Below are 24,827 nucleotides of genomic sequence, written 5' to 3'. Positions count from 1 at the left end.
TTATTTGTTTTTAAAAATAGAAATCAAAGAGTTTATAATCACCAGTATTTACGACTTCAATGGTGTGAATCAGTAAAATTTTAAAATGAAATAAGTATTGGGGAGCCTGGGTGGCTCAGTTGGTTAAGCGTCTGACTCTTGATTTTGGCTCAGGTCACAATCTCATTATTCACAAGTTTGACAACTGCATCGGGCTCTGTGCTAACAGTGCAAGCCTGCTTGGGATTCTCTCTCCCACCCTCTCTCTCTGCCCCTCCCCTGTGTGTGTTTTCTCTCTCAAAATAAATAAACTTAAAAAAAATGACATAAGGACATTATGGATTGTTCAGAGAAGATGGCATTGGGGCTGACCCTTAATGTCCTGGGTCAAGGGAAATCCCACTTATGTTTGTGCTTGTAGCTGTTTGTTTCAGGTATTATGCTGCTGTTTGATCTGGGTGGCTTGATTGTTCCTATCTATTCCTGCCCCCTCCTGTTTGACCCCCAGTGACTTCTAAGATCTTGGTCATTTTTATCACCTTTCTGCTCCTGCCCTGGATATTTTTGTTCCTGAGGCAGATTTTTCCTCACTAGGAAGTAATCTTGTCTTGGTATAAAAAACTGTTGTGATCACACTTTCATTGGTTGGCACATATTGAGTGTCTTGTGTATGTGAGGCAGCTCCCAGCTACTTACAAGCTTCACAGCACCTCTGAGTTCTGTGCTATCTTGATTTTATAGATGAGGGAACCAAGCCCTGATTTAAACTAGATTTATCAAATTCTGAAGTCCTATCCTGGTGCCCTGATCATGTCCCTGCTTCCTCCCCCAGGTGGCAGATATGTTGCTGGAGCTCTGTGTCACTGAGTTGGAGGATGTGGCCACAGACTCGCAGAGTGGTCGCTTGTCCTCTCAGCCTGTGGTGGTGGAGAGTAGCCATCCCTACACAGACGACACTTCCTCCAGTGGAACAGTGAAGATACCAGGTACTCAGCGCTGGCCTAGGGGGAGGAGGGGGTAAGAATCTCTGCCTATAGAATAGCTTCATTTCTATAATTGTATCAGAAGTACACCATTTTATAGAAAAGAAGCTACAGGGGCGCCTGGGTGGCTCAGTTGGTTAAGCGGCCGACTTCAGCTCAGGTCACGATCTCGTGGTCCGTGAGTTCGAGCCCCGCGTCGGGCTCTGGGCTGATGGCTCAGAGCCTGGAGCCTGTTTCCGATTCTGTGTCTCCCTCTCTCTCTGCCCCGCCCCCGTTCATGCTCTGTCTCTCTCTGTCCCAAAAATAAATAAACGTTGAAAAAAAAATAAAAAAAAAAGAAGCTACAGAATTGCTTTAGAATTATTTCCCAACTTTTTAAAAATACTTTTTTTCTCAAAATAAACATGATACAGAAAACCATGCAGAATGAATGTTTAGCTTAACGATTATCAGGTGTGGTTGCCATAGTCACCAAAACTCATATCTAGAAGAAGTCCTGTGCCAGTTTCCAGAAACTCTTCTTGTGTCCCCACTAAAGTGATTGCTGCCCTCCCTTAGAGATAATGCTGACTTGTATTTCTGGGCAGTTTCTGTTACCCAGGTGTGTACCCTCTTCTAAGTCTCTTTCTAATTAATAGTTTCTATCTTTTAAGTTTCTTATTGTAACTTGAGTTCTTTCCTTGATTTTCTTTTTCCTTTTTTTCAACAATCTATGTGTTGAGGAACCTCAGCCTTTAACCCATTGGTCTTCCCTGCAGCCTGGATTTACATACTCCTGCTGCACTTCAGCCTATTCTTGATCCTTGTCTTTCTGCAAATTTCTCCTGATTCAGAGTTCCGAGTAGTTCAGACCTTTGGCAAGACCATTGGTGGTTGTGTCCCTGTGCCTGCTTGTCTTTCCTTATGTGATGTCAGCAGCTACTGATACTCAGAGCCTGAGGCCATTAATCCATTGGGGGTTGCAAAATGGTGCTATTCTAATTGTTCCATTCTTTTCCTGTTTATTAGCTGGAATACTTTATAAAGAGATATTTCCCCTCATCCTTTAGTTAGTTATCTAGGGGTGCTGTTTGCATAAGCAAGACAGGATTAAAAGCTTTCTTCGATTTATATTTTTAAGAAGACGAATTGATTCCCTATCATTCTTTGAAGGTGACCAGAATTTTTTTTTCTTTTATGTTGTTATGAACTTATGGATTTAAACATATATGATGGGCTTTAATCCCTTGTGACTGTTATTCTGTTGAAGCTCAAATTATCCCATCTCTAGATATCAGGAACCTCTTCAATTTGTTCTGGAAATGACATTGGTGATCCATTGATAACCTCCATGCAGTCTGGTATAACAAGATGCTTTGGGCTTGTCATGTAGTTTCTGCCCCCTACCTGGAATCTTCCTTGGTGTCTTTCAGTGGAGAAGGCATTTTAGATTACTGGGCTGTCATTGTTTCTAGACCTTTTCAATAGACAGAGGTAGGATGAATGGTTGGGCAGTCCCCTTTCTTTTGAGTTCATACTGATACATTGGATTCAAATTCAGAACTGCAAGGTTTCTATTAACCTCTAACATTACTTCTGTGTTTTCTTCTATACTGAAAATCTTGATTAGATAGGGGATGACAGAATTATAATATCTCAAAATTATTCATTTGCTTTATTTCACATTTCAGAAACAAGAGACTAAAGATTCAAATCTAATATAAGCAAACATGAATACAGTTCCTAAAATAGCAAAAAAAAATTTTGGCTTATTCTCTCTTCCTTCTCCCAACTTTATTAAAATGTGATTATACTGTATCTACCAGAGCATAATAACCATTACATACTGTACTTCTATTCAATCTTCATTTAGTTTTATTTTTACTCTGTTAATGCTCACTTCTAGTCCTTTGTCTCTCTCTCTTTTTTAAAAATATTTATTCATTTTGAGAGGGAGAGAGAGAGTGTGTAAGCAAGGGAGGGGCAGAGAGAGAGGGAGAGAGAGAATCCCAAGCAGGCTCTGTGCTGTCAGCTTAGAGCACGTCATGGGGCTACATCTCATGAACCATGCCATGACCTGAGCTTAAATCAAGAGTCGGTCGCTCAACTGACTGAGCCATCCAGGGGCCCTATCTCTTTTTTCATTATGATTGACTGAAGCTCACACTTTAGTCAATTCTTCAGTGGGCTCAGGATAGCAGCCCTGGGATTGGCTTGTCCATGACAGTTTGTGCTCAAACTTGAAAGTTAGGTTTTCTTGGTAGTAAATTTTTGGATCACCTATTCTTCCTCTGTGAAAGTGTGATGGTGGTAATCTGTTTTTCCACTTATGTATTGTGCTTTGTTTCAGTAATTTTACTAGAATACGTTTTCAAATGGTTATTATAGGCGGTATTCACAGATAGGTGGTATGTTCCTTTAAAATGCAGTTTCAGACCTGCAGTGCAGACCTGTTGTGTTACAGTTTGTACTGTTTGTAATCCCTTAGCCCTCTTTCATGGACCCGTGATCATCATCGTGTATTAGATACCTTTTAGACTCCATGTTAACTATTGCCTCTCAAATACTTCCTACCTTTCTCTTTTTCTTCTTTTCCTCCTTCTGTTTGTTTTAAAGCATCATCTATTTGTGTTCATTTACTCTTAAGCTCTTTCTAATTTAGTCTGTATTTAAATTTTTTTTTAATGTTTGTTTTTGAAAGAGACCAAGTGTGAGTGGGGGAGGGTCACAGAGAGAGGGAGACACAGAATATGAAGCAGGCTCCAGGCTCTGAGCTGTCAGCACAGAGTTCAATGAAGGACCGGAACTCATGAGCTGTGAAATCATGACCTGAGCTGAAGTTGGATGCTTAACTGACTGAGCCACCCAGGTGTCCCACTCCAGCTTGGTAATAAAACTTGAAGTCCGGAATTGTGATGCCTCTATTTTTGCCTTTCTTTTTCAAGGTTGCTTTGGCTATTCAAAGTCTTTTGTGCTTCCATATAAATTTTAGGATTGTTTGTTCTAGCTCTGTGAAAAATGCTATTTGGTCTTTGGATAGGGATTGCATTAAACGTGTAGATTGCTTTGGGTAGTATAAATATTTTAACAATATTTGTTCTTCCAATTCATGAGCATGGAACATCTTTTCATTTCTTTGTGTCTTCAGTTTCTTTTGTCAGTGTTTTATAGTTTTCACAGTACAGGTCTTTCACCTTTTGCTTAGGTTTATTCCTAGGTATCTTATTATTTTGGGTGCAATTGTAAATGGGATTTTTTTTTAAATTTCTCTTTCTTTTGCTTCATTATTAGTGTATAGAAATGCAACAGATTTCTGCACATTAATTTTGTATCCTGTGATTTTGCTGAACTTATTTATTAGTTCTAGTAGTTTTTTTGGTGGAGTCTTTAGAGTTTTCTGTGTGAAATATCATGTCATCTGCAAATCAGAAAGTTTTGCTTTTCTTTCTTGCCCATTTGAATACCTTTTATGTCTTTTTGTTTTCTGAATGCTGTGGCTAGGACTTCCAGTACTATGTTGAATAAAAGTGGTGAAAGTGGACATTCTTGTCTTATTCCTGACTTTAGGGGAAAAGCTCTCAGTATTTCCTCATTGAGTATGATGTTCGCTGTGGGTTTTTCGTATATGGTCTCAGTTATGCTGAGGTATGTTCCCTCTAAACCTACTTTTTTGAGAGCTTTTAGCATGGATGGATGTTGTACTTTTTCAGGTGTTTTTTCTGAGTCTGTTGAAATGATCATATGGTTTATATATCATGTTGATGAATTTGTGAATGTTGAACCATGCTTGCATCCTCAGAATAAATCCCATTTTTTGTGGTGAATGGTTTTTTTAATGTAATGTTGAATTTGGTTTGCTAATTTGGTTTTGCTATTTTTTTGAGGATTTTTGCATCTATGTTTATCAGAGATATTGACCTGTAGTTCTCTTTTTTTATGTGGTGTCTTTATCTGATTTTGGTATCAGGGTGATACTGACACCATAGAATGAGCTTAGAAGTTTTCCTTCCTCTTCTGTTTTTTGGAATAGTTTGAGAAGAACAGGTATTAACTCTTTTTTAAATGTTTGGTAGAGTTCACCTGTGAAACTGTCTAGTCCTGGACTTATATTTGTTGGGAGTTTTTTGATTACTGATTCAGTCTCCTTGCTGGTAATTGAGCTATTCAAATTTTCTATTTCTTCCTGTTTCAGGTTTGGTGGGTGGGTAATATGTTTGTAGGCATTTATCCTTTTTTTTCTAGGTTGTCTAATTTTTTGGCATATGGTTTTTAATAACATTCCCTTACAATTAAAAATTTTTTTTTTACTGTTTGTTTATTTTTGAGACAGAGGGAGACAGAGCGCGAGTGGGGGAGGGGCAGAGAGAAAGGGAGACACAGAATCTGAAACAGGCTCCAGGCTCTGAGTTGTCAGCACAGAGCCTGTTGCAGGGCTCCAACCCATGAACCCTGAGATCATGACCTGAGCTGAAGTTGGACGCTTAACTGACTGACTGAGCCATCCAGGCGCCCCTCCCTTACAATTTTATATATTTTTGTGGTGTTGGTTGTTATTTCTCCTCTTTCATTTGTCACTTTTTTTTTATTGGAGTTCCTTTTTTTTTTTTCTTTGATGAGTCTGGCTAGAGGTTTATCAATTTTGTTGATCTTTTCAAAGAACTAGCTCCTGGTTTTATTGATCTATTCTATTGTTTTTTTTAGTTTCTATATCATTTATTTCTTTTCCAATCTTTATTATTTTCTTTCTTCTGCTGGTTTTACATTTCATTTGTTGTTCTTTTTCTAGCTCTTTTAAATGTAAAGTTAGGTTGTTTATGTGAATTTTTCTGTTTTCTTCATGTAGGCCTGTATTGCTATAAACTTACCTCTTAGAACATTTTTGCTGCATTCCAAAAGTTTTGGACCATTTTGTTTGATTCCATGTACTTTTTTTCCCCCAAAGTTTATTTACTCATTTTGAGAGAGAGAGTGAGCATGAGCAGGGAGGGGCAGAGAGAGAGGGAGACAGAGAGAGAGAGAGAGAGAGAGAGAGAGAGAGAGAGAGAGAGAGTCCCAAGCAGGCTCCATGCTGTAAGCACAGAGTCAGATGTGGGGCTTGAACCCACAAACTGTGAGTTCATGACCTGAGCTGAAATCCAGAGTCGGATACTTAACCAGCTAAGCCACCCAGGTGCCCCTGATCCAATGTACTTTTTGATTTCTTCTTTGATTTCTTGGTTAACCCATTTGTTTTTCAGTAGCATGTTATTTACCCTCCGTGTATTTGTGGTTTTCCAGACTTTTCCTATAGTTGATTTCTAGTTTCATAATGTTGTGATCAGAAAAGATGCATGGTATGGCTTTGATTTTCTTGAATTTTTCAAGGCTTGTTTTGTGGACTACTCCGTGATCTATTTTGGAGGATGTTCTGTGCCCTCCTGAAAAGAACATGTATTCTTCTGTTTTTGAATAAATGTTCTGAATATGTGTGTTAAATTCATCTGGTCCAGTGTGTCATTCAAAGCCACTGTTTCCTTGTTGATTTTCTGTTTGGATGATCTGTCCATCAGTGTAAGTGGAGTGTTAAAATCTCCTACTATTAGTATGTTACTTTCAATTAGTTTCTTTATATTTGTTATTAACTATTTTATGTATTTCAGTATTCCTGTATTGAGTGCATAAATATTTACAGTTGTTACATCTTTTTGTTGGAGTGTCCTCTTTATTATTGTAATGTGTCTTTCTTGGTATGTTGTTACAGTCTTTGTTTTAAAATCTACTGTATCTGATATAAGTATTGCCACTTTGGCTTTCTTTTGACATCCATTTATATGATAAGTGTTTCTTCACCTCCACCCCCCCCCCCCCCCCCCCCGCAGTGTGCAGGTGTCTTTAGGTCTGAAATGAGTCTCTTGTAGGCAGCATATAGGTAGGTCCTGTTTTTTTGTTTGTTTGTTTTGTTTTTTATCCATTCTGACACCTTGTGTCTTTTGATTGGAGCATTTAGTCCATTTACATTCAAAATGATTATTGATAGATACCTATTTATTGCCATAAATTGATTGTTGTTTTGCAGTTGTTTCTGAGGTTTTTCTCTGATCCTTCTTTCTTTCATGGTTTGCTGGTTTTCATTAATGATATATTTGAATTTCTTTCTCTTTATTCTTTGCATATCTATTAGTAGGTTTTGATTTGTGGTTACCATTAGGTTTGTATATAACATCTTCTGCATATAAGCAATCTATATTAAGTTGATGGTTGTGTAAGTTTGAACCCATTTTTTTCTCCTCTCTCCCCCAATGTTTTAGTATATGGTGTCATATTTTACATCTGTGTAAATCTTGTGAATACCTTGACTGATTTTAGTTGTGTCATTTTGTTCCCCCAGTCTTTGGGCCTCTTTCTGAGTTGTTTGCTCTGATGTGAGTGTTACCTAGTTGTATCTGTGGGGTAAAGTGAATTTAGGGTTTTCCTATCTGCCTTCTTCCCCAGAAGTGCTTATCATTTCTACTTTTAAAATATATATATTACGAACTTAGCCATTTCTAACTCCAGGCCATTCTGGGTCCAACCACCTAGTCACATCCAGTTTATTATATGAGCACCATATATTAGTGGGCTGCTCATGTTCCCACCTCTACACCTAACCTTCTGTGTCCTCCAGAATCATCTCCCTACAGGACATCCAGAGATGCTCTCTTAAAACCACCCTGTGAACCACCCCAGTCAGAACATGCTGGTCCTCTGCTTAAAACCCACCAGTATATCCCTATAACCTTAAAATAGGAGCTGAACTTCTCTAACCATGGCCTATACAACTTTGTATGAACCCTGATCACCTCTTCAATGTATTCCTTTCTCCCTCGTTGTCTCTCCCTCCTGGCGCCTCCTCGTCATCTTCTTTCCTAGTCCTGAAATATATTCCAGGCTCAGGATATTTGTCTCACTTCATATTTGCCATCTGCCTGAAATATTCTTCCCCTAGGCAGTTAGTTATAGAGTTCTGACCATTCTCTTTTCAGATAATTTTTTCCTAACCATCATATGCAGAAACAGCCTTTCCCCAATCTCATTTCACACATGTCTGTCTTTATAGCAGTTTAAAGGACATCATCTATTCCTTAATCTAGAGCAGAGACTGACTACAATCAGTGTTGTATACATAGGGGGAGAGTGGAAATCCTTTTCCTTGTTCCAGTAGGGTGAATATATTCAGTCTCTCAGCATTAAATTCATTAACTATAGATTTTTCATAAACACCCTTATCAACTTGGGGAAGTTTCTATTCCTACTTAGTGGGGGGTAGTAGGTACATTTTATGAATGAGTGTTGGATTTGGCAAATGCTTTTTGTGTGTTTTGTTACTCAGTAATGCATATTGCAGAAATCAGTTTTTGGATATTAAACTCACTCTAATCTTAAACAAATCACAGTTGTTCATAATGTATAATCTTTATTATATGTTACAGGATTTGGTTTGCTAATATTTTGTTAAGAATTTTTGCATCTATTTTCATGAATAGTATTGCCCTATAGCTTTCTTTTAGGTTTGTATTTTAAAATTTATTCATTTATTCATATAGCTTTTCTTTCTTGTGATAGCTTTGTCTGGTTTTGGTGTCAGGATAATACTGGCCTTAATACATGTTCCTTCCTCCTCTTTTCTCTGAAAGAGTTTGTGTAGGATTGACATTCTTCCTGTTGGGAACGCAAGATACCTCTCTTCCTGTTGGGGTCTGCAACTGATGAAGAATGGTAGGGCATGAGAGCTCCCCATTCTAGCCTCCTGACTTCATTTGAAATGAGGTTTCCTTTATTCAGCTTCACACATAGGTTTACCAGTTTATTATAAAGGATATTATAAAGGGTGCAGATGAATAGCGAGATGAACAGGTACATAGGATGAGGTCAGGAAAAAACCTGATACAGGGGCTTCTGTTGCTATGAACCTGGGGTATATCATCCTCCCAGCTTGGTGTCTTATCAAATCTTGCTATTCAGGAGTTTTTATGTATCTTAATCTACAATACCCCCTCCACCTTACCTCCCCTTCCCAGAGATCTCTTGGTGGTAATAAAAGAGCCAGCTCTCTAATCATTTGGTCTTTCTGGTGACCAGCCCCATTCTGAGGTAATCTAGAGACCCCACCCTAAATTACCTCATTAGCATAAACTTAGGTGGACTCAAAAAGGCTCCTTATGAATGACAAAAGACACTCCTAACAGAAAATTTCTAGGGTCTTAGGAGCTTTGTGCCAATGATGAGATACAAGATATGTATAATAAAATACATATTTTATTATAACACAATAGTGGTATTCCTTCTTTTTTTCCTGGTTTTGATCATTTGTATCTTCTACATTTCTGCCCTCCCAATCTGTCATCTTAAAAGTTTATTTTGTTGATCTTTTCAAAGAACTAATTTCTGGTTTCATTGACTTGTTTCTTTCTTCAGTTCTTTTTCTGTTTTCTCTTTTACTGATTTCTATTCTGATCTTTATAATTTTCTTCCTTCTGCTTCAGGTACAATATGTTTTTGCTTTTTGTTTTTAGTTTTTTTAAGGTAGAACCATAGATTATTGAGACCTCTTTTCTAATAGAGTTTGAAGTGACAGATTTCCTTCTAAACACTGCTTTGGCTATGCCACATAAATTATGATAATGCTGTGTTTTCAAGTTTTGTTCAGCCTAAATATTTCCTAATTTCTTTTTTGAGATCTCTTGTTTGAACCATGGATTATTTAGAAGTGCCGTTTAAGTATTGGAGGTTTCCCAAATTTCCTTCTTTTGTTGATTTCTGATTCAATTCCACTGTAGTTATACAATTATGGTTGTAGTTGTTCAGTCATACATTGAATGATTTCACATCTTTTAAATTGATTGAAACTTGTTTTATAGAATGTGGTCTATCATAGAGAATGTTTCATGTCTGTTAATAGGAATGTACTTTCTTCCTTTGTTGGGGGAGTGTTCTGTAATTATTATCTGTAAGGTTAAGATGATTGGTAGTCCTGTTGAAATGTGTAGTCTTACTGATTTTCTTTCATTCATTTTGTCAGTTCTGGAGACTTGGATATTGAAATCTTCAGCTATAATTGTGGACTTGTCTACTTCTTTCATTTCTATCAGCTTTCCGTTCATATATTTTGGAGCTTTGTTGTTAGGTGTGCATACCTTTGTAATTGTTATTTATATCTGATGTTTGACTCTTTTTTCAGTGTGAAATGTCCCTTTTTGTTTCTATTAACATTTCTTGCCTTAAAGTCTGTTTTGTGTAATATTTGTATAGCGACTCCATTTCTTTTATGGTGATTGTTTCCATACTAGATTTTTTTCGATCTTTTTACTTAGAACTTTTTTTTGTCTTTGAGCCTGGGTTTGTCTCTGGTTATGCTCCTTTTAGTTGCATCTTACTTTTTTCATCCAGCAATCTCTGCTTTTTGATTGAGATGCTTAGGCCATTCATATCTAATGTAATTATGGCTTTGGTTGGATTTACATCCGGCATTTTGCTATATTTTCTCTAATGCCTGTGTCTTCTTTTGTTCTTCCTTTAGTGCTTTCTTTTGTGTTAAAATTTTTTCGTGTGTAACATTTTAATTCCTCTGTTGATTTTCAGCCACTTTTTTTAGTGTTTGCTCTAGGGTCTAAAATAAGCATTTGAATATATCACCATCCACTTCATGGTTAATATCTTAATTCTGGTAAAATGTAGCAACTTTGCTCCAGTGTAGTTCTATTTCCTTTTCTCTCCTTTTTGCTGTTATTGTCATATATGTTACATTTATATATGTTAGAAATCTGTGCCACATACTTGTAACTATATCTGTTATACATACATGTATATGGTATGATAATCATTGCATTATGTCAAGGATTAGCAAACTTCCGTGTGTCACAAAATATTATTTTGATTTTTTTTCTAACCATTTGAAAATACACAAATCATTCTTTGCTCACAGGCTATGCAAAAATGGGGGGTGAGACAAATATGGCCCATGGACTATAGTTTCCTAAGCTCTGCTCCATGTAATATTTTGTCTTTTAAAAGTATTAAGAAAAGAAAAGGGAAAAAAATACTTACGCTGTATCTTAACCCACATATTTCCCTTTTCCAGTGCTTTTTATTTCTTCCCATGGATTCAGGTTTCTGTTTGATATCATTGTATTTCAGCCTGGAATACTGTAAATGGTTTTTCTAAAGCATATCTGCTAGCAGTTCTCTCACTATGTGTTTATTTGGGAATGTTTTAATTTTGCCTTCACTTTTTGAAGGATAGTTTTGCTAGATATAGATTTCTTAGTTTAGAAATCTTAGAGTTTTTCCCTTTTATTATTTTAAACATGTCATCCCACTGGTTTCTGACGTCCATTGAAGGCAGCCATTAATGGTATTTTGTACCCCTAGATGTTTTGTGACTTTTTTTTTAATCTTGCTGCTTTCATGATTTTCTCTTTTTGTCTTTGGTTTTCAGTAGTTTCAGTATAATATGTCTAGGTGTGGATCTCTTTGTTTTATCCTACTTGGGATTTATTAATTTTGGGAACTGTAGATTAATGTTTTTTATCAAATAAGGAGGTTTGGGCTGTATTTTTTTTTTTTCAACGTTTTATTATTTATTTTTGGGACAGAGAGAGACAGAGCATGAACGGGGGAGGGGCAGAGAGAGAGGGAGACACAGAATCGGAAACAGGCTCCAGGCTCTGAGCCATCAGCCCAGAGCCTGACGCGGGGCTCGAACCCACGGACCGCAAGATCGTGACCTGGCTGAAGTCGGACGCTTAACCGACTGCGCCACCCAGGCGCCCCTGGGCTGTATTTTTTAATTACTCTTTCTGTGCCCTTTTTTTCTCTTCTGTTTTTTTGGGGGAAATTCCCAGATGCATATGTTTGTATTCCTTAATGTTGTCTCCTAGGTGTTTGAGACTTTCTCATTTTTCCTGTCTTTTTTCTCTTATTTTCCAGGAGTAAGAGAAATGATACAGTCTTCAATTTGACTCCCTTTTTTCTGCCATTTTGCCCATCTAATGAATTTTTCATTTGGGTCATTCTATTTTCCAACTCCAAAATTTCCTTTTAGTACTTTTTTCATAGTTTCTCCCTCTTTATTGAGATTCTATATTTGTTAAGTCAGTCTTATCATTTGTTACCATGTTTTCTGTGTTACCTTATTTTCTCTGGTTTTCTTGGATTTTTCGAACATTTCAGTTGCTTTATTGTTTGCTAGATCTAGCATTTGGGCATCAGAGTTCATTTTTATTGACTGATTTTACTTTTGAGTATGGCTCACATTTTTCAGTGTTTTTGCTTGTCTCATAATTTTTTTGAAAAGCGAACATTTTAGGTAGTAGTATGTAGTATTATCTGGATTCTGATATTCTTTTTCAAGATTTGTATTGGTTGATGGGTTATTTTCATTGTGTTCTGTACTTGTTTTGTAACATAACTGTAATTCTCTCTGAAATCTGGTTCCCTCACAGCATGTGGCCTCTGATGTCCTGGTTTCATTCTTTTGTTCTCATTTTTGTTCTCTAGCCTGACTTCTAGGGTTTGTTCTGTATCTTCTTGGCTTATGCTCAAGCCTGTTGATCTCCCCTTCTGTTGGTGGATCTACATGCAGGTGGGAGCAGGGAGGGCATAGAACTCTGTTTTGGCAGTTTTCCTGTGTGCGCGCATCCCAGTTTGTCCAGGCCTCCATGATGCCCTCATTGGCCCTTCTGTGCTGTCTGAATTTTATGATCTCCTTGTTAAATTTCTGGATAGTTCTCAGATTTAATACTTACCTCTCAGATTTGATACTCACTCGCCAAACCATGTTCTCAGGCCAGTGGAGATGGAGGCTTTCTTGTTGGTCTTTTTATTAGCAGTACCCCTGGCATGCATTTTCTGCTCCCTGCTCTGCACCAGTCAGCTTTCCCTGGAGGCAGAGTCCCATCTTGGTAGAACTGTGCTCCAGCTTGGATGGAAACATACCCAGGCAAGAACATCATAGGTACTCCCATCTCTATCCAAGTTTGGCAGTTTTTTTCATGAATAAACACTTCTCAACTTGTTGTTTGCCTTTAATTTATTTGCAGAGCCCTGAGATCATCATCTTTTGCAATTTTGAATGGTTTTATAGCTGCTTTGAAGGAGGCGATTTGTTAACCTCTTCCCTCCACCATAACCTAGGTCCTGCTCTTCATTAATTATTTTGTAAGCTTACTTTTCCCACAGAAGACTCTAGATCTAATAGTAAATGTTGATGAATATGGTTTCATGTGGCATTTTAAATGTGTGTGGGGTGGGGGGATAATAAAGTTTGGTCTGGCAACTGAGGTTGCAGCCTGAAAATTTGCCCAGAAAGGAGAGCACAAAATGAATTTGCCAAGCAGAAGTGTATTCTTGGGCTTTCCATCACAGGTGAAGTCTTCTGTGGGAGATAAAGTGGGGGGAAAGAGGCAGTCAATCTTAGATTCTTGTCTATGAGGTCAGTTCCTCCTGACTTTCTGCTTTTCATTAGCTGTTAAACATCATATTAGTCTCACTGTTTCTATGTGTCTGTTGCGGCTTATGGCCTTGTCTGTGGTATGTCATTTGGGAGTGATCACTGTGTGTTTTGTGCTCACTTGACCTCCAGGTGCAGAAGGACTCAGGGTGGAGTTTGACCGGCAGTGCTCTACAGAGAGGCGTCACGACCCTCTCACAGTCATGGATGGTGTCAACAGGATTGTCTCCGTGCGGTCAGGTGTGAAGGGAGGTTGAACAGGACACTATCTGCCCACCTTCATAGAACAGAACTAGTAACTTACTAAACAGAATGCTACTGCTTCATTCCTGTGTGAGACTAAAGGAAGGGATAGTAAGCTATTTTGCTGCAAAGTATAGAAGGTTTTGTCTGCCTGTTCACAGTACTTTGAGTAAGATAGTTATGAGAATGGTATCTGCACCTCACCAGTGAATTACTGGGTTCCTGGTAGGTCCTTGTCAGGACATTGGCCATCTTGGAGGCCCAGTTTCACCCAGATAGCTAGAGATGGTGCTGTAAGACATATGGGAGTACCAGGCTTGTGCAAACTAAAATTTGATGTATGAAAAAGCTTCCTAAAGGGACTTGGTTTATAATTGACTGCAGTAAGGGCTGGGCTCAGGTTTTGGTAAGATTGTATGCTCTGTGAGGAAATCTGGGGCTCTTTCTCCTGTTTCCTGGGTAACTGCCATCACATAAGACCTTCCCCAGGAAACTCTCTATAGCCCTTGACCTGGGCTTGTGTGCTGCTGGCTCTGCAGTGTGGTAGCTATGTATCAGGGCAGTGCCCACCTGTCTTCATTTTCCCTAGTACTTGATGTAATGTGTATGGAAGGGCAGTATGTATTAAATATCATTCACTAGGAGTAGAGGGAACTCAGATTTTGGAGAACTTGGGTTGGAGGAGCCAGCTGTTCTTGAGACATAGTGTGAATGATTTTGCTTTGTTTTTAAAAAATTTGTGTTTATCACATGACATAGTGAACCCAACCCTGGGGCATAATTTTCCCCACTAGGCCGAGAATGGTCTGACTGGTCCAGTGAGCTACGCATCCCAGGGGATGAGTTGAAGTGGAAGTTCATCAGTGATGGGTCTGTGAATGGATGGGGCTGGCGCTTCACAGTCTATCCCATCATGCCAGCTGCAGGTAAGTAGGGGGCTTGCGATGTCCAAATCTTGATGACTCAAGCAAGGTGGACACATAAATTGTTTTCATTTAGTACATTGTACTCTGCCTTCTCCTGTTGTGTTGAGAGCCAGCACTGCCCAAGGCCCCACCACAGTGGTGATCATAACTGCCAAAGAGCAACTTTAGTAGCCCAGTTGTTGGGATGTTAGGACTCCATTACCTAATGGGAAAGGAGTTATTATTGTTGAATGAACTTCTTAAGCTGTTTGATTTTCAGATAAAATGTCTAATACAGTGCATAGTTGTGTGACATAGACAGTGGCGGTATCATGGGCACCCTCTAAGCATGGCATCCGAGTAGATGAGGCCCACTCGTTGGTCAGACTGTACAGTGGGGTAGCCCTTTTCCTGTCCAACATGGAAACATTTACAATGCTCATTTCGCAGGCCCTAAAGACCTCCTTTCTGATCGCTGTGTCCTCTCCTGTCCGTCCATGGACTTGGTGACATGTCTGTTAGACTTCCGGCTCAATCTCACCTCAAACAGAAGCATTGTCCCTCGCCTTGCAGCATCGCTGGCAGCCTGTGCACAGCTGAGTGCCTTAGGTAAATAGCACCTTTATTATCATGTCTGTTGTACTTGATGGGAAAAATGGTCAAGCTTCTGATATTTTCTGTCTGCTCATTTAAGCTGCCAGTCACAGAATGTGGGCCCTTCAGAGACTGAGGAAGCTGCTTACAACTGAATTTGGGCAATCAATTAACATAAACAGGCTACTTGGAGATAATGATGGAGAAGCAAGAGCTTTGGTACGGAACATTACTTCACAGTTTCTAGATATTTGACTTTGGGAATAAAATGTTGCTTGAATAATTTAAGGGGCGTCTGGGTGGCTCAGCAGTTGAGTGTCTGACTTCGGCTCAGGTCATGATCTTGCAGTCTGTGAGTTCGAGCCCCACATCAGGCCCTGTGCTGACAGCTCAGAGCCTGGAGCCTGCTTCAGATTCTGTATCTCCCTCTCTCTCTGCCCCTCCTCCACTCACACTCTATCTCTGTCTCTCAAAAATGAATAAATGTTAAAAAAAAATTAAAAAAAAATATTGCTTGAAAAATTTAAGTCACTGAGAAGAGTTGGGAAATTCTACATAACAATAAGCCTGCTTTTGTCCCATCCAGACTCCTTTATGTTACTCCATATACTGAGTGCAGGCTGGACTGTGATTTTTGGAAACAAAGATGTGTCAATGGCTGTGAGCATAGGATTGTATCTGTTAGACTTTGCAACAAGTCTGGCTCACCACATCCCCTTATTTTGTTGGATGAGGTAGTTACTGTTAAAAGGATGCTTGATCCTAACGATCTTCGGAGTTGGGACTTTGTAGGCCAAAAAGGGCCTGGTTCCCTGCAAGTGGCTATATTGAAATCTAGACCAAGCTTTCTGAGGTAAATTTTCAAGCTCTTCTTTTAAATTTTAGTGTTCATCAAACCTATTTGAAAATATCAATACACATTTTTTTAGGGAGAATAGTATCAATATAACAAAACTTTTGACTCACAGAAATAAAATGGTTACTTTCCCTACATTTTGGATTGCTTTACTAGGATATAATCTTGTTGTTTTCTTAGAGTTTTACAGGTAGTGCTCTTGCTGCTTTGGTAAAAGGCCTTCCGGAAGCTTTGCAAAGGCAATTTGAATATGAAGATCCTATTGTAAGAGGTGGCAAGCAACTGCTCCACAGCCCATTCTTTAAGGTAATGTTTGAGTTGTTTTAAAGTGATGAGACCCACAAAAGTATGGCCAACTAATCTTTGACAAAGTAGGAAAGAATATCCAATGGAAAAAATACAGTCTCTTTAACAAGTGGTGCTGGGAGAACTGGACAGCAACATGCAGAAGAATAAAACTAGACCACTTTCTTACACCATTCACAAAATAAACTCAACATGAATGAAGGACCTGAATGTGAGACAGGAAACCATCAAAACCCTAGAGGAGAAAGCAGGAAAAGACCTCTCTGACCTCAGCTGCAGCAATTTCTTACTTGACACATCTCCAAAGGCAAGGAAATTAAAAGCAAAAATGAATTATTGGGACCTTATGAAGATAAAAAGCTTCTGCACTGCAAAGGAAACAATCAACAAAACTAAAAGGCAGCCGATGGAATGGGAAAAGACATTTGCAAATGACATATCAGACAAAGGTCTAGTATCCAAAATCTATAAATAACTCACCGAACTCCACACCCGGAAAATAAATAATCCAGTGAAGAAATGGGCAGGAGACATCAGTAGACACTTTTCTAAAGAAGACATCCAGATGGCCAACAGGCACATGAAAAGATGCTCAACATCACTCCTCATCAAGGAAATACAAATCAAAACCACACTGAGATACCACCTCATGCCAGTCAGAGTGGCTAAAACAAACAAATCAGGAGACTATAGGTGTTGGTGGGAATGCAAACTGGTGCAGCCGCTCTGGAAAACAGTGTGGAGGTTCCTCAAAAAGTTAAAAATAGATCTACCCTATCAGCAATAGCACTGCTAGGAATTTACCCAAGGGATACAGGAGTGCTGATGCATAGGCACACGTGTACCCCAATGTTTATAGCAGCACTTTCAACAATAGCCAAATTATGGAAAGAGCCTAAATGTCCATCAACTGGTAAATGGATAAAGAAGTTGTGGTTTATATACACAGTGGAATACTACTTGGCAATGAGAAAGAATGAATTCTGGCCTTTTGTAGCAACATGGATGAAACTGGAGAGTGTTATGCTAAGTGAAATAAGTCATACAGAGAAAGATGCCATATGTTTTCACTCTTATGTGGATCCTGAGAAACAACAGAAGACCATGGGGGAGAGGAAGGGGAAAAAAAAAGTTACAGAGAGGGAAGGAGGCAAACCATAAGAGACTCTTAAAAACTGAGAATAAACTGAGGGTTGATGGGGGGTGGGAGGGAGGGGAAAGCGGGTGATGGGCATTGAGAAAGGCACCTGTTGGGATTAGCACTGGGTGTTGTATGGAAACCAATTTGACAATAAATTTCATATTAAAAATAAATAAATAAAGTGATGAGAGAGCTGGTTGGCTAGGAGAGACACAGAGAGTGGTCGTGCGTAGTGCACCACATTTCAGGCCTCCTTGAGGACATGGGTAAGTATTGCTGAAGTTGAATATGAAAAATTTCCAGAAATGACTATGACCTAATAAGCCCTTAATACTTTGGCCAAGTATTAGTGTACTTTGAGATGCTTGACTTAGGCAGTAAGTGTTGTGGCAGTTGTCAGATCTGAGGTCTTGTGTATAAGGTGCATCACTAGGAGCTGGGTGGGAATAATCCACACCACTGGTAATGGTAAAACACTTGCAGACACATAGCAGTCAGCCTGGAATAAGGAGCTCCTGAATGAGAACTCACAGAAACCCTGTAATGGTGTCTGTCTTTAGCATGCAGTGTTGGTGAAATAGATTCTTAGCTGCATTTCTGAGCTTCCTTGTTTTGTTAATTTTTGGTTGCTACAGGTACTGGTAGCTCTTGCTTGTGACCTGGAGCTAGACACTCTCCCTTGCTGTGCTGAGACACACAAGTGGGCTTGGTTCCGAAGGTACTGCATGGCCTCCCGCGTTGCTGTGGCCCTGGACAAAAGAACACCCTTGCCACGTCTTTTTCTTGATGAGGTATAGCATGTTATTTTGGAATGTAAAAACATTTTCCTTATTCAGTCATGGTGTAAACAGATGCCAATATTATGAGACACAGCAACATTTCTCTTATAAAGGGATACCATAAAGAAAAAATCACATAGGTGAAAATGAATAAATGCATACTGTGAATTTCAGTTAAAGTTTATTTTTAGTAAACTAAAGATATACTAGTACTGCCCAGACATTTCAATATCTTAGACTTGATTATAATTGTATTGATTTTGCTTATTAACTATAAAATCACAGTATTGATGTTGGCATTCCCTCAGATTCTGCAATCGGGATTACTCCTGTGTTGTTACCTTAATATTATGTGTTTCATTTTTGAGAGGTGAGTGTTTATTGATAATCTCATAATAATGTTGTCTAGGTGGCTAAGAAAATTCGTGAGTTAATGGCAGACAGTGAACACATGGATGTTCTCCACGAGAGCCACGACATTTTTAAAAGAGAGCAAGATGAACAACTTGTGCAGTGGATGAACAGGTTATTATATCAGAACCAAGAATAATGCTGTACACTGGGGAAAGGTGTTGTATGTGCAGTTCTTTCCCATGTTAATTGTTCACTTAATGTTTGTTGTAGGCGACCAGATGACTGGACTCTTTCTGCGGGTGGCAGTGGAACAATTTATGGTTGGGGGCATAATCATAGGGGACAGCTTGGGGGCATCGAAGGTGCAAAAGTTAAAGTTCCCACTCCATGTGAAGCTCTTGCAACTCTCAGACCCGTGCAGTTAATTGGAGGAGAACAGACTCTGTTTGCAGTGACAGCTGATGGAAAGGTAAGGGTGCCTTTTTTGTGTCATACGTTAAAAACTAAGAGACAGCTATGGCTAGAGTGCGTTATTGGTCCATGGTATGTGTAAAGACTCTGTATTAAAACGTTATCTCAAGGTTAATAGTACTTATTGTTGGAAGCAGTTATCATTCTAAAATATTTCTGTATGATCTTTGATGTGTTCTATAACTTTACAGTGTTTTATTTTGAAATACAGAGTACGTAGAAAAGTGTGCTGTTTGCATATCAATAATACATTAGAGTATTCCTTTTTTTTATTTGCTAGTGTAATGCTTTTTTAAAAATTAATTGCTTCTAGTATGATGAAATGGTTGATACTTACATATTGTCTTAAGTTTGGTGACCTTATTCAACTATTTTCTTTCTTTTGTATATCTCAGGATTTCTTGTATCTTCTTTATAGAGTCATAATCTGTAAATCAGTTTTGTTCCTTTTCAGTTCACCACTCTTATTTTTTCATTTTTGTGTGGAAGAAAGGAAGCTCATTGTATTGGGTTGTTTTGATATAATATTGAGCAGGGGTGGTAGTTGTGGGCTTGTTCTTGTCTTAATCCAGTTTGCAAAGTAAACACTGTGATTGAACATTTCACAAACTTACTGTGAGGTTTTGGTGGATGATCTTTATGAGATTAAGGAAATTTCCTTCTCTTTCTACATTAAAAAAAACTATTCCTATGGATGTTTTCTCCTTTAGTGGATTTATGTCGTGAATTGGATTAATTGGTTTTCTTATATTAAACCCACTTGCATTCTGTGGAGACACCCACCTTGGTCAGGATGTTTTATATTTTTTTGGTTTGTGAATATTTTCTTTGGGATTTTTGGGAGCTCCAAGATCTTAAAGTGCGATTATAATAATGTTTCTGTCTTATATATACCTTGTCTGATGTTGGTACTCTATTATTATATATCTATTTAACTTACAACAATTAACTTAAAAATGCATGTTTATTATCTTGCAGTTTCTCTGGGTCAGGACTCTGGAAGGTGGCTTAGCTTGGTCCTCCCACCTAGGATCTCTCCCCAGGCTGCAGTTGCCTCAGGGCTATACTGAGCATTCAGTTCCTCATGAGCTGTTGGTTGAGGCTGCCCTCAGTTCTTTGCCACATCACACTGTAGCAGCTGGCTTCCTCAGAGCAAGCAAGGGAGGTGTAGCAAGACACAAGTTACAGTCTTGTGTGACCTAATCCAAAAGTGACAGTCCATCCTTGTTGCCATATTCTGTCTATTAGAATTGAGTCACTAGGTCTAGCCCATGTTCAAGGAGAAGGGATTACACAGGGTGTGAATTAGGGACTCTTGGGAACCACATCAGAGACTACCTGCCAAGAATATCAAGATTGTGCTAGTCTCATAAAAAAGGGTTGAAGTGTTTTGTTTTGTTTTGTTTTGTTTCCTTTTTCTATTCTCTGGAGAATTCTATGTCTTTTATTGTTTCCTGGTTATTATAACATGCATATGTAAAATCTGAAGTGAATTACTACTTCTGTCCTCCTTCCAAGTAATACAAATAGCTGATACTTTGTTATCCTGTGTTCTGGCACAAACCCATTAGGGAATGATAGGCATTATTATTTTTGTTGTTATTTTTCCAGATGTACCCAAATGTTGCACATGTCTTTGCTCACATTATTTCTTATGTCTCAGACCTTATATCTTTAAACAGTTTCTTCTACTTCATTTTGCTTCTACTTTATATTTTCATTTTTCTTTAGTGAGTCTTTTGTTGGCTTATCCTCAGATTGTTTTTGTTTATTTGAATATGTCTTTATTTTATCCTTTATCCTAAGTAAGAGTTGCAAACATTTTCTGTAAGTGTCGTGATAGTATTTTTGGCTCTATGGGTCATGTGGTCTCTGTTGGCAACTATGAAAACAAGCCTATGAATGATATGTAAATGAATGTGTCTGGCTATGTCCAATAATCTTTATTTACAAAAGTACATGGTGGGCCTGATTTGACTCATGGGCCATAATTTGCCAACCCCTGTTCTAGAGTATGAAATTTTAAGTTGACTGTTATTTTCAGTCAGCCTGTTAAACGTTTTATTCTTTTGGATTTTGGACTTCATTGTTGCTAATGAGATGTCAGCAGTCAGACTAACTTTTACCCAAATGGAGGTAATAAATCTTTTCTCTATGGCTGCTTTTAAGATATTTCTTTAGTGATCTGCATTTTGCTGTGATATATTTTTATTGCCCTTTTTTGTTTTACTTTGTTTTTGCCAGGTGGTAAGAGATGGGAGAGGGGGGCTTTCTGGCTCTTGAGAAGTGGTCTTTAAACAACTCTGGTAAATTCCTAGACTATTTTTTTGCCTCAGATATTGCTTCTACCATATTCTCTGTGTGATCTCTGCCTGAAAATGTGTTCTGATTGTTGAGTGCTTTATATCTCTAACTCCTTCTTTCCATGTTTCCTCTTCTCTTTGTGTTTCTATGCTATATGCTAAAGAATGTCTTCAGATTCATCTTCTAGTCTCTTGTTACCTATTTATAATCTGCTATTAAATGTATCTGGGTATTTAATTTCAATTATTGTTTTTTTAATCCCTGGAAGTTCTGCTTTGGGTAATTTTGTAATTCCTTATTCCTTAGGGATACTTTCAAGCTTTTATTTCTTTAAAGATAATATTGGACTGTTGTTCTGACTCCCTCATGGCATCTTTTTTCAACTATGAGCTGACCCTTTTCCTTAGAAAATTTTATGTAGAAATTCTTTGAGGCTTAGTTGGAAATCACTCATCAAAAGAGAATTTATAACCCTGGGGTACTACAAATCTAAGTCATTGTAAATTAAATTCTCAAAGGAATTTAGACCATACATAGTATAAATTTAGACTGAAAACCAACCTAATGATCACCTTTCATGGTTGTGAATTCTCAGGAGAGCTTTTTCTCCATATAATTTAGTGCTGAGATTGAGAAAGGGAACTTGCTTTGTTGTTTTCTTTTTATTCCTCACAGTTGGCCCACTGGAGGATCATCTTTCTGAAAGGAGACTCCTTTTAAGCTTGGTACTTTACCCTCGTGTGTTGAAGATTCTCAAAACCTTCTCAGGGGACACTGGCTTTAGGGCTCTTTTATCAGTCTGAGTTCTTGGTTTCACTTTCTGTTTTAGTCCTTGAGGTTTTCCTTACTATTGTGTCATTGCAGCAATGCATTTGAAACAGTATGAAACAATATTTAAATTTTTATAGGAGGGATGTTTGACATGCATTTGGAAAAGGCAGTCTGATTCTTTTTTAAATTAATGATAAACCTTGTGCCCTGAAATAATTACTCACTTAGAACGAAAGAAAAATAGTGTATTCTACTGTGTGACTTATATGCAGCCTTGCTGAAATACTACATCTATTTATAGTTTTTCTATGAGTGTTTCTTTTCTTTTTTTTTTTTTTTTTTTAATTTTTTTTTTCAACGTTTATTTATTTTTGGGACAGAGAGAGACAGAGCATGAACGGGGGAGGGGCAGAGAGAGAGGGAGACACAGAATCGGAAACAGGATCCAGGCTCTGAGCCATCAGCCCAGAGCCTGACGCGGGGCTCGAACTCACGGACCGCGAGATCGTGACCTGGCTGAAGTCGGACGCTTAACCGACTGCGCCACCCAGGCGCCCCTCTATGAGTGTTTCTATCAGTGTTACTATCAGAGATTTGCTGCCAGGGAAAAGATCTTCTTTTTAAAATACATTTTGTGAACTTGGGATTTTAAATAGTCATAACTATTTCATTTTTAGTGTTTGATAAAGCACGGGAAAGTCTTAAACATTCTTGTAACTTTTTTTTTTTTTTTTTTTTTGAGAGAGAGCGAGCGCACATGTGTGTGAGCCAGGGAGGGGCAGAGGGAAAGGGAGAGAGAGAATCTTAAGCAGACTCCATGCTCAGTGCAGAGCCCAGTGCAGGGCTCAATCTCACGACCCTGACTGAGCCACCCAGATGCCCCCATTCCTATGATTTTTAACTTTAAAATTCATTTCTCTGTGGTAAAAATATCTAGAACACTGATTGAGTTTGTTAATTACTAGAATATAGGGATATTTAGATAAAAATCTGATATTTATATTCTTCTCGTCTTAGCTGTATGCCACTGGATATGGTGCAGGCGGCAGACTAGGAATTGGAGGGACAGAGTCGGTATCTACCCCAACATTACTTGAATCCATTCAACACGTGTTTATTAAGAAAGTAGCTGTGAACTCAGGAGGAAAACACTGTCTTGCCCTCTCTTCAGAAGGAGAAGTTTACTCTTGGGGTGAGGCAGAAGATGGGAAGTTGGGGCATGGCAACAGAAGGTATTATGTGAAAACATTATTTTTGATGTTATGCTTTCCTTGTTTCTTTTATCTCTTGTATAACATATTGGCACTTTGTTTTTCAGGACAACATTTATAATAATCTACTCAAGTTAAATGTTAATGACTTATTTGGCAGAAATAAGTTCATGTTCCAATGTGTGGGCTTGCCTCCACTACCCTTCTATTTGAGGGGAAAATCAATTCTGAATTTTCGATTTTTAAGTACTAAGTACATTGAGTTTCTCTTAGTCCTTCTCCCCAAGTTTTCTTCCTCCGATCCTGAGTAATTCACTGAATCAACAGTTGGCATTTTGGTAACATGTGTGATACTAAAGCTGTAAATACAGAGGAAATGGAAGGAGTGAGGGTAAGGGGACACACAAATGACAATATTTTTTAAACAAAGTAACCAAACTTTCTAGTTTTTAAAAATTAATGGGAATTACCTGCCCAGTTGGAGTAACAAAGACCTTCATCTCTGAAATAACTTAAAGTACCAGACTAAATATATGAAACAGCTGCCCTAAAGACAATGGATAACAGGCAGTAAAGTTACATACAGTAATCTACAGAGGTGAATACTGACAGTCACATGTGTCAGTGGCCAAGGAACTCAGAGGCCAAGGAACAAACCACCCAAAAGGACTAGAAGGAATGGTCCACAGAGCTCACAGAGGGCAGACAATACAGCTTGCTTCCAAAACCTGATAATTCCCAGAACATTGGTTAGAGGACTAAGAATGATGTTGCACAAAAGTGGGTAAAAAAATTAAAGGTAGACTGTTGCTCTGATCCCATCAATAACGCTTAAAAGCAAAACCTGAAAGGATTAAATTGTTCACAAGGAACCATAAGCTCAGGAATATCTTTATCAATACAGACATATCAAGCGCTCAGCAAGATAAACGTCACAATGTTCTATATCCATTCAGACATTACCAGTCATGTGTCTCTTCAATAAATAGTATTGGGAAAATTGGATATTCAAATGCAAAAGAATGAAATTAGATCCCTGAATTATACCATTTACAAAAATTAACTCAAAATGGTTTAAAAACCTAAATATAAGTTCTGAAACTATAAGAGTCCTCTAAGAAAACATAGGGAGAAAGCTCCTTGACCTTGGTCTTTGCAATGTTATTTTGGATATGACACTAAAAGCACAAGCACCAGAAGCAAAAATAAAGTGGGACTACATTAAACTAAAAAGCTTCTGTACAGCAAGTGGAACAATCAACAAAATAAAAGGCAGCCTATAGAATAACAGAAAATATTTGCAAACCATATAACTGGTAAGGGATTAATGTTGAAAATGTGTAAGGAACTTGTATAACTCAGTAGCAAATAAAAAAAAAAAAACCCAATTAACGAATGGGCAAAGAACCTGAATAGACATTTTTCCAGAGAAGACGTACAGATGACCCACAGGTACATGAAAAGTTGCTTAGCATTACTGATTTT

General features: G+C 38.2%; 1 protein-coding gene across 7 annotated transcripts in view; it reads left to right on the top strand.

Moving 5' to 3' along the window:
* HERC2 (HECT and RLD domain containing E3 ubiquitin protein ligase 2) overlaps positions 1-24,827 on the top strand; it is a 273,658-nt gene that overhangs the window by 223,027 nt on the left and 25,804 nt on the right. For all 7 annotated transcript variants that reach the window (XM_045448942.1, XM_045448938.1, XM_045448941.1 and 4 more), the window contains 10 exons: positions 812-965; positions 13,540-13,647; positions 14,445-14,576; positions 15,006-15,164; positions 15,250-15,368; positions 16,186-16,311; positions 18,088-18,243; positions 18,641-18,756; positions 18,856-19,054; positions 23,149-23,363. In XM_045448942.1, the coding sequence (XP_045304898.1) occupies positions 812-965; positions 13,540-13,647; positions 14,445-14,576; positions 15,006-15,164; positions 15,250-15,368; positions 16,186-16,311; positions 18,088-18,243; positions 18,641-18,756; positions 18,856-19,054; positions 23,149-23,363 (1,484 nt within the window). The remainder of the gene's footprint in view (positions 1-811; positions 966-13,539; positions 13,648-14,444; positions 14,577-15,005; positions 15,165-15,249; positions 15,369-16,185; positions 16,312-18,087; positions 18,244-18,640; positions 18,757-18,855; positions 19,055-23,148; positions 23,364-24,827) is intronic.

Source organism: Leopardus geoffroyi, chromosome B3 (assembly GCF_018350155.1).
Source record: "Leopardus geoffroyi isolate Oge1 chromosome B3, O.geoffroyi_Oge1_pat1.0, whole genome shotgun sequence".
Classification (NCBI taxonomy): Eukaryota; Metazoa; Chordata; class Mammalia; order Carnivora; family Felidae; genus Leopardus; species Leopardus geoffroyi.
Note: the sequence above shows the minus strand (reverse complement) of the source record. Positions and strands in the feature narration are given on the sequence as shown.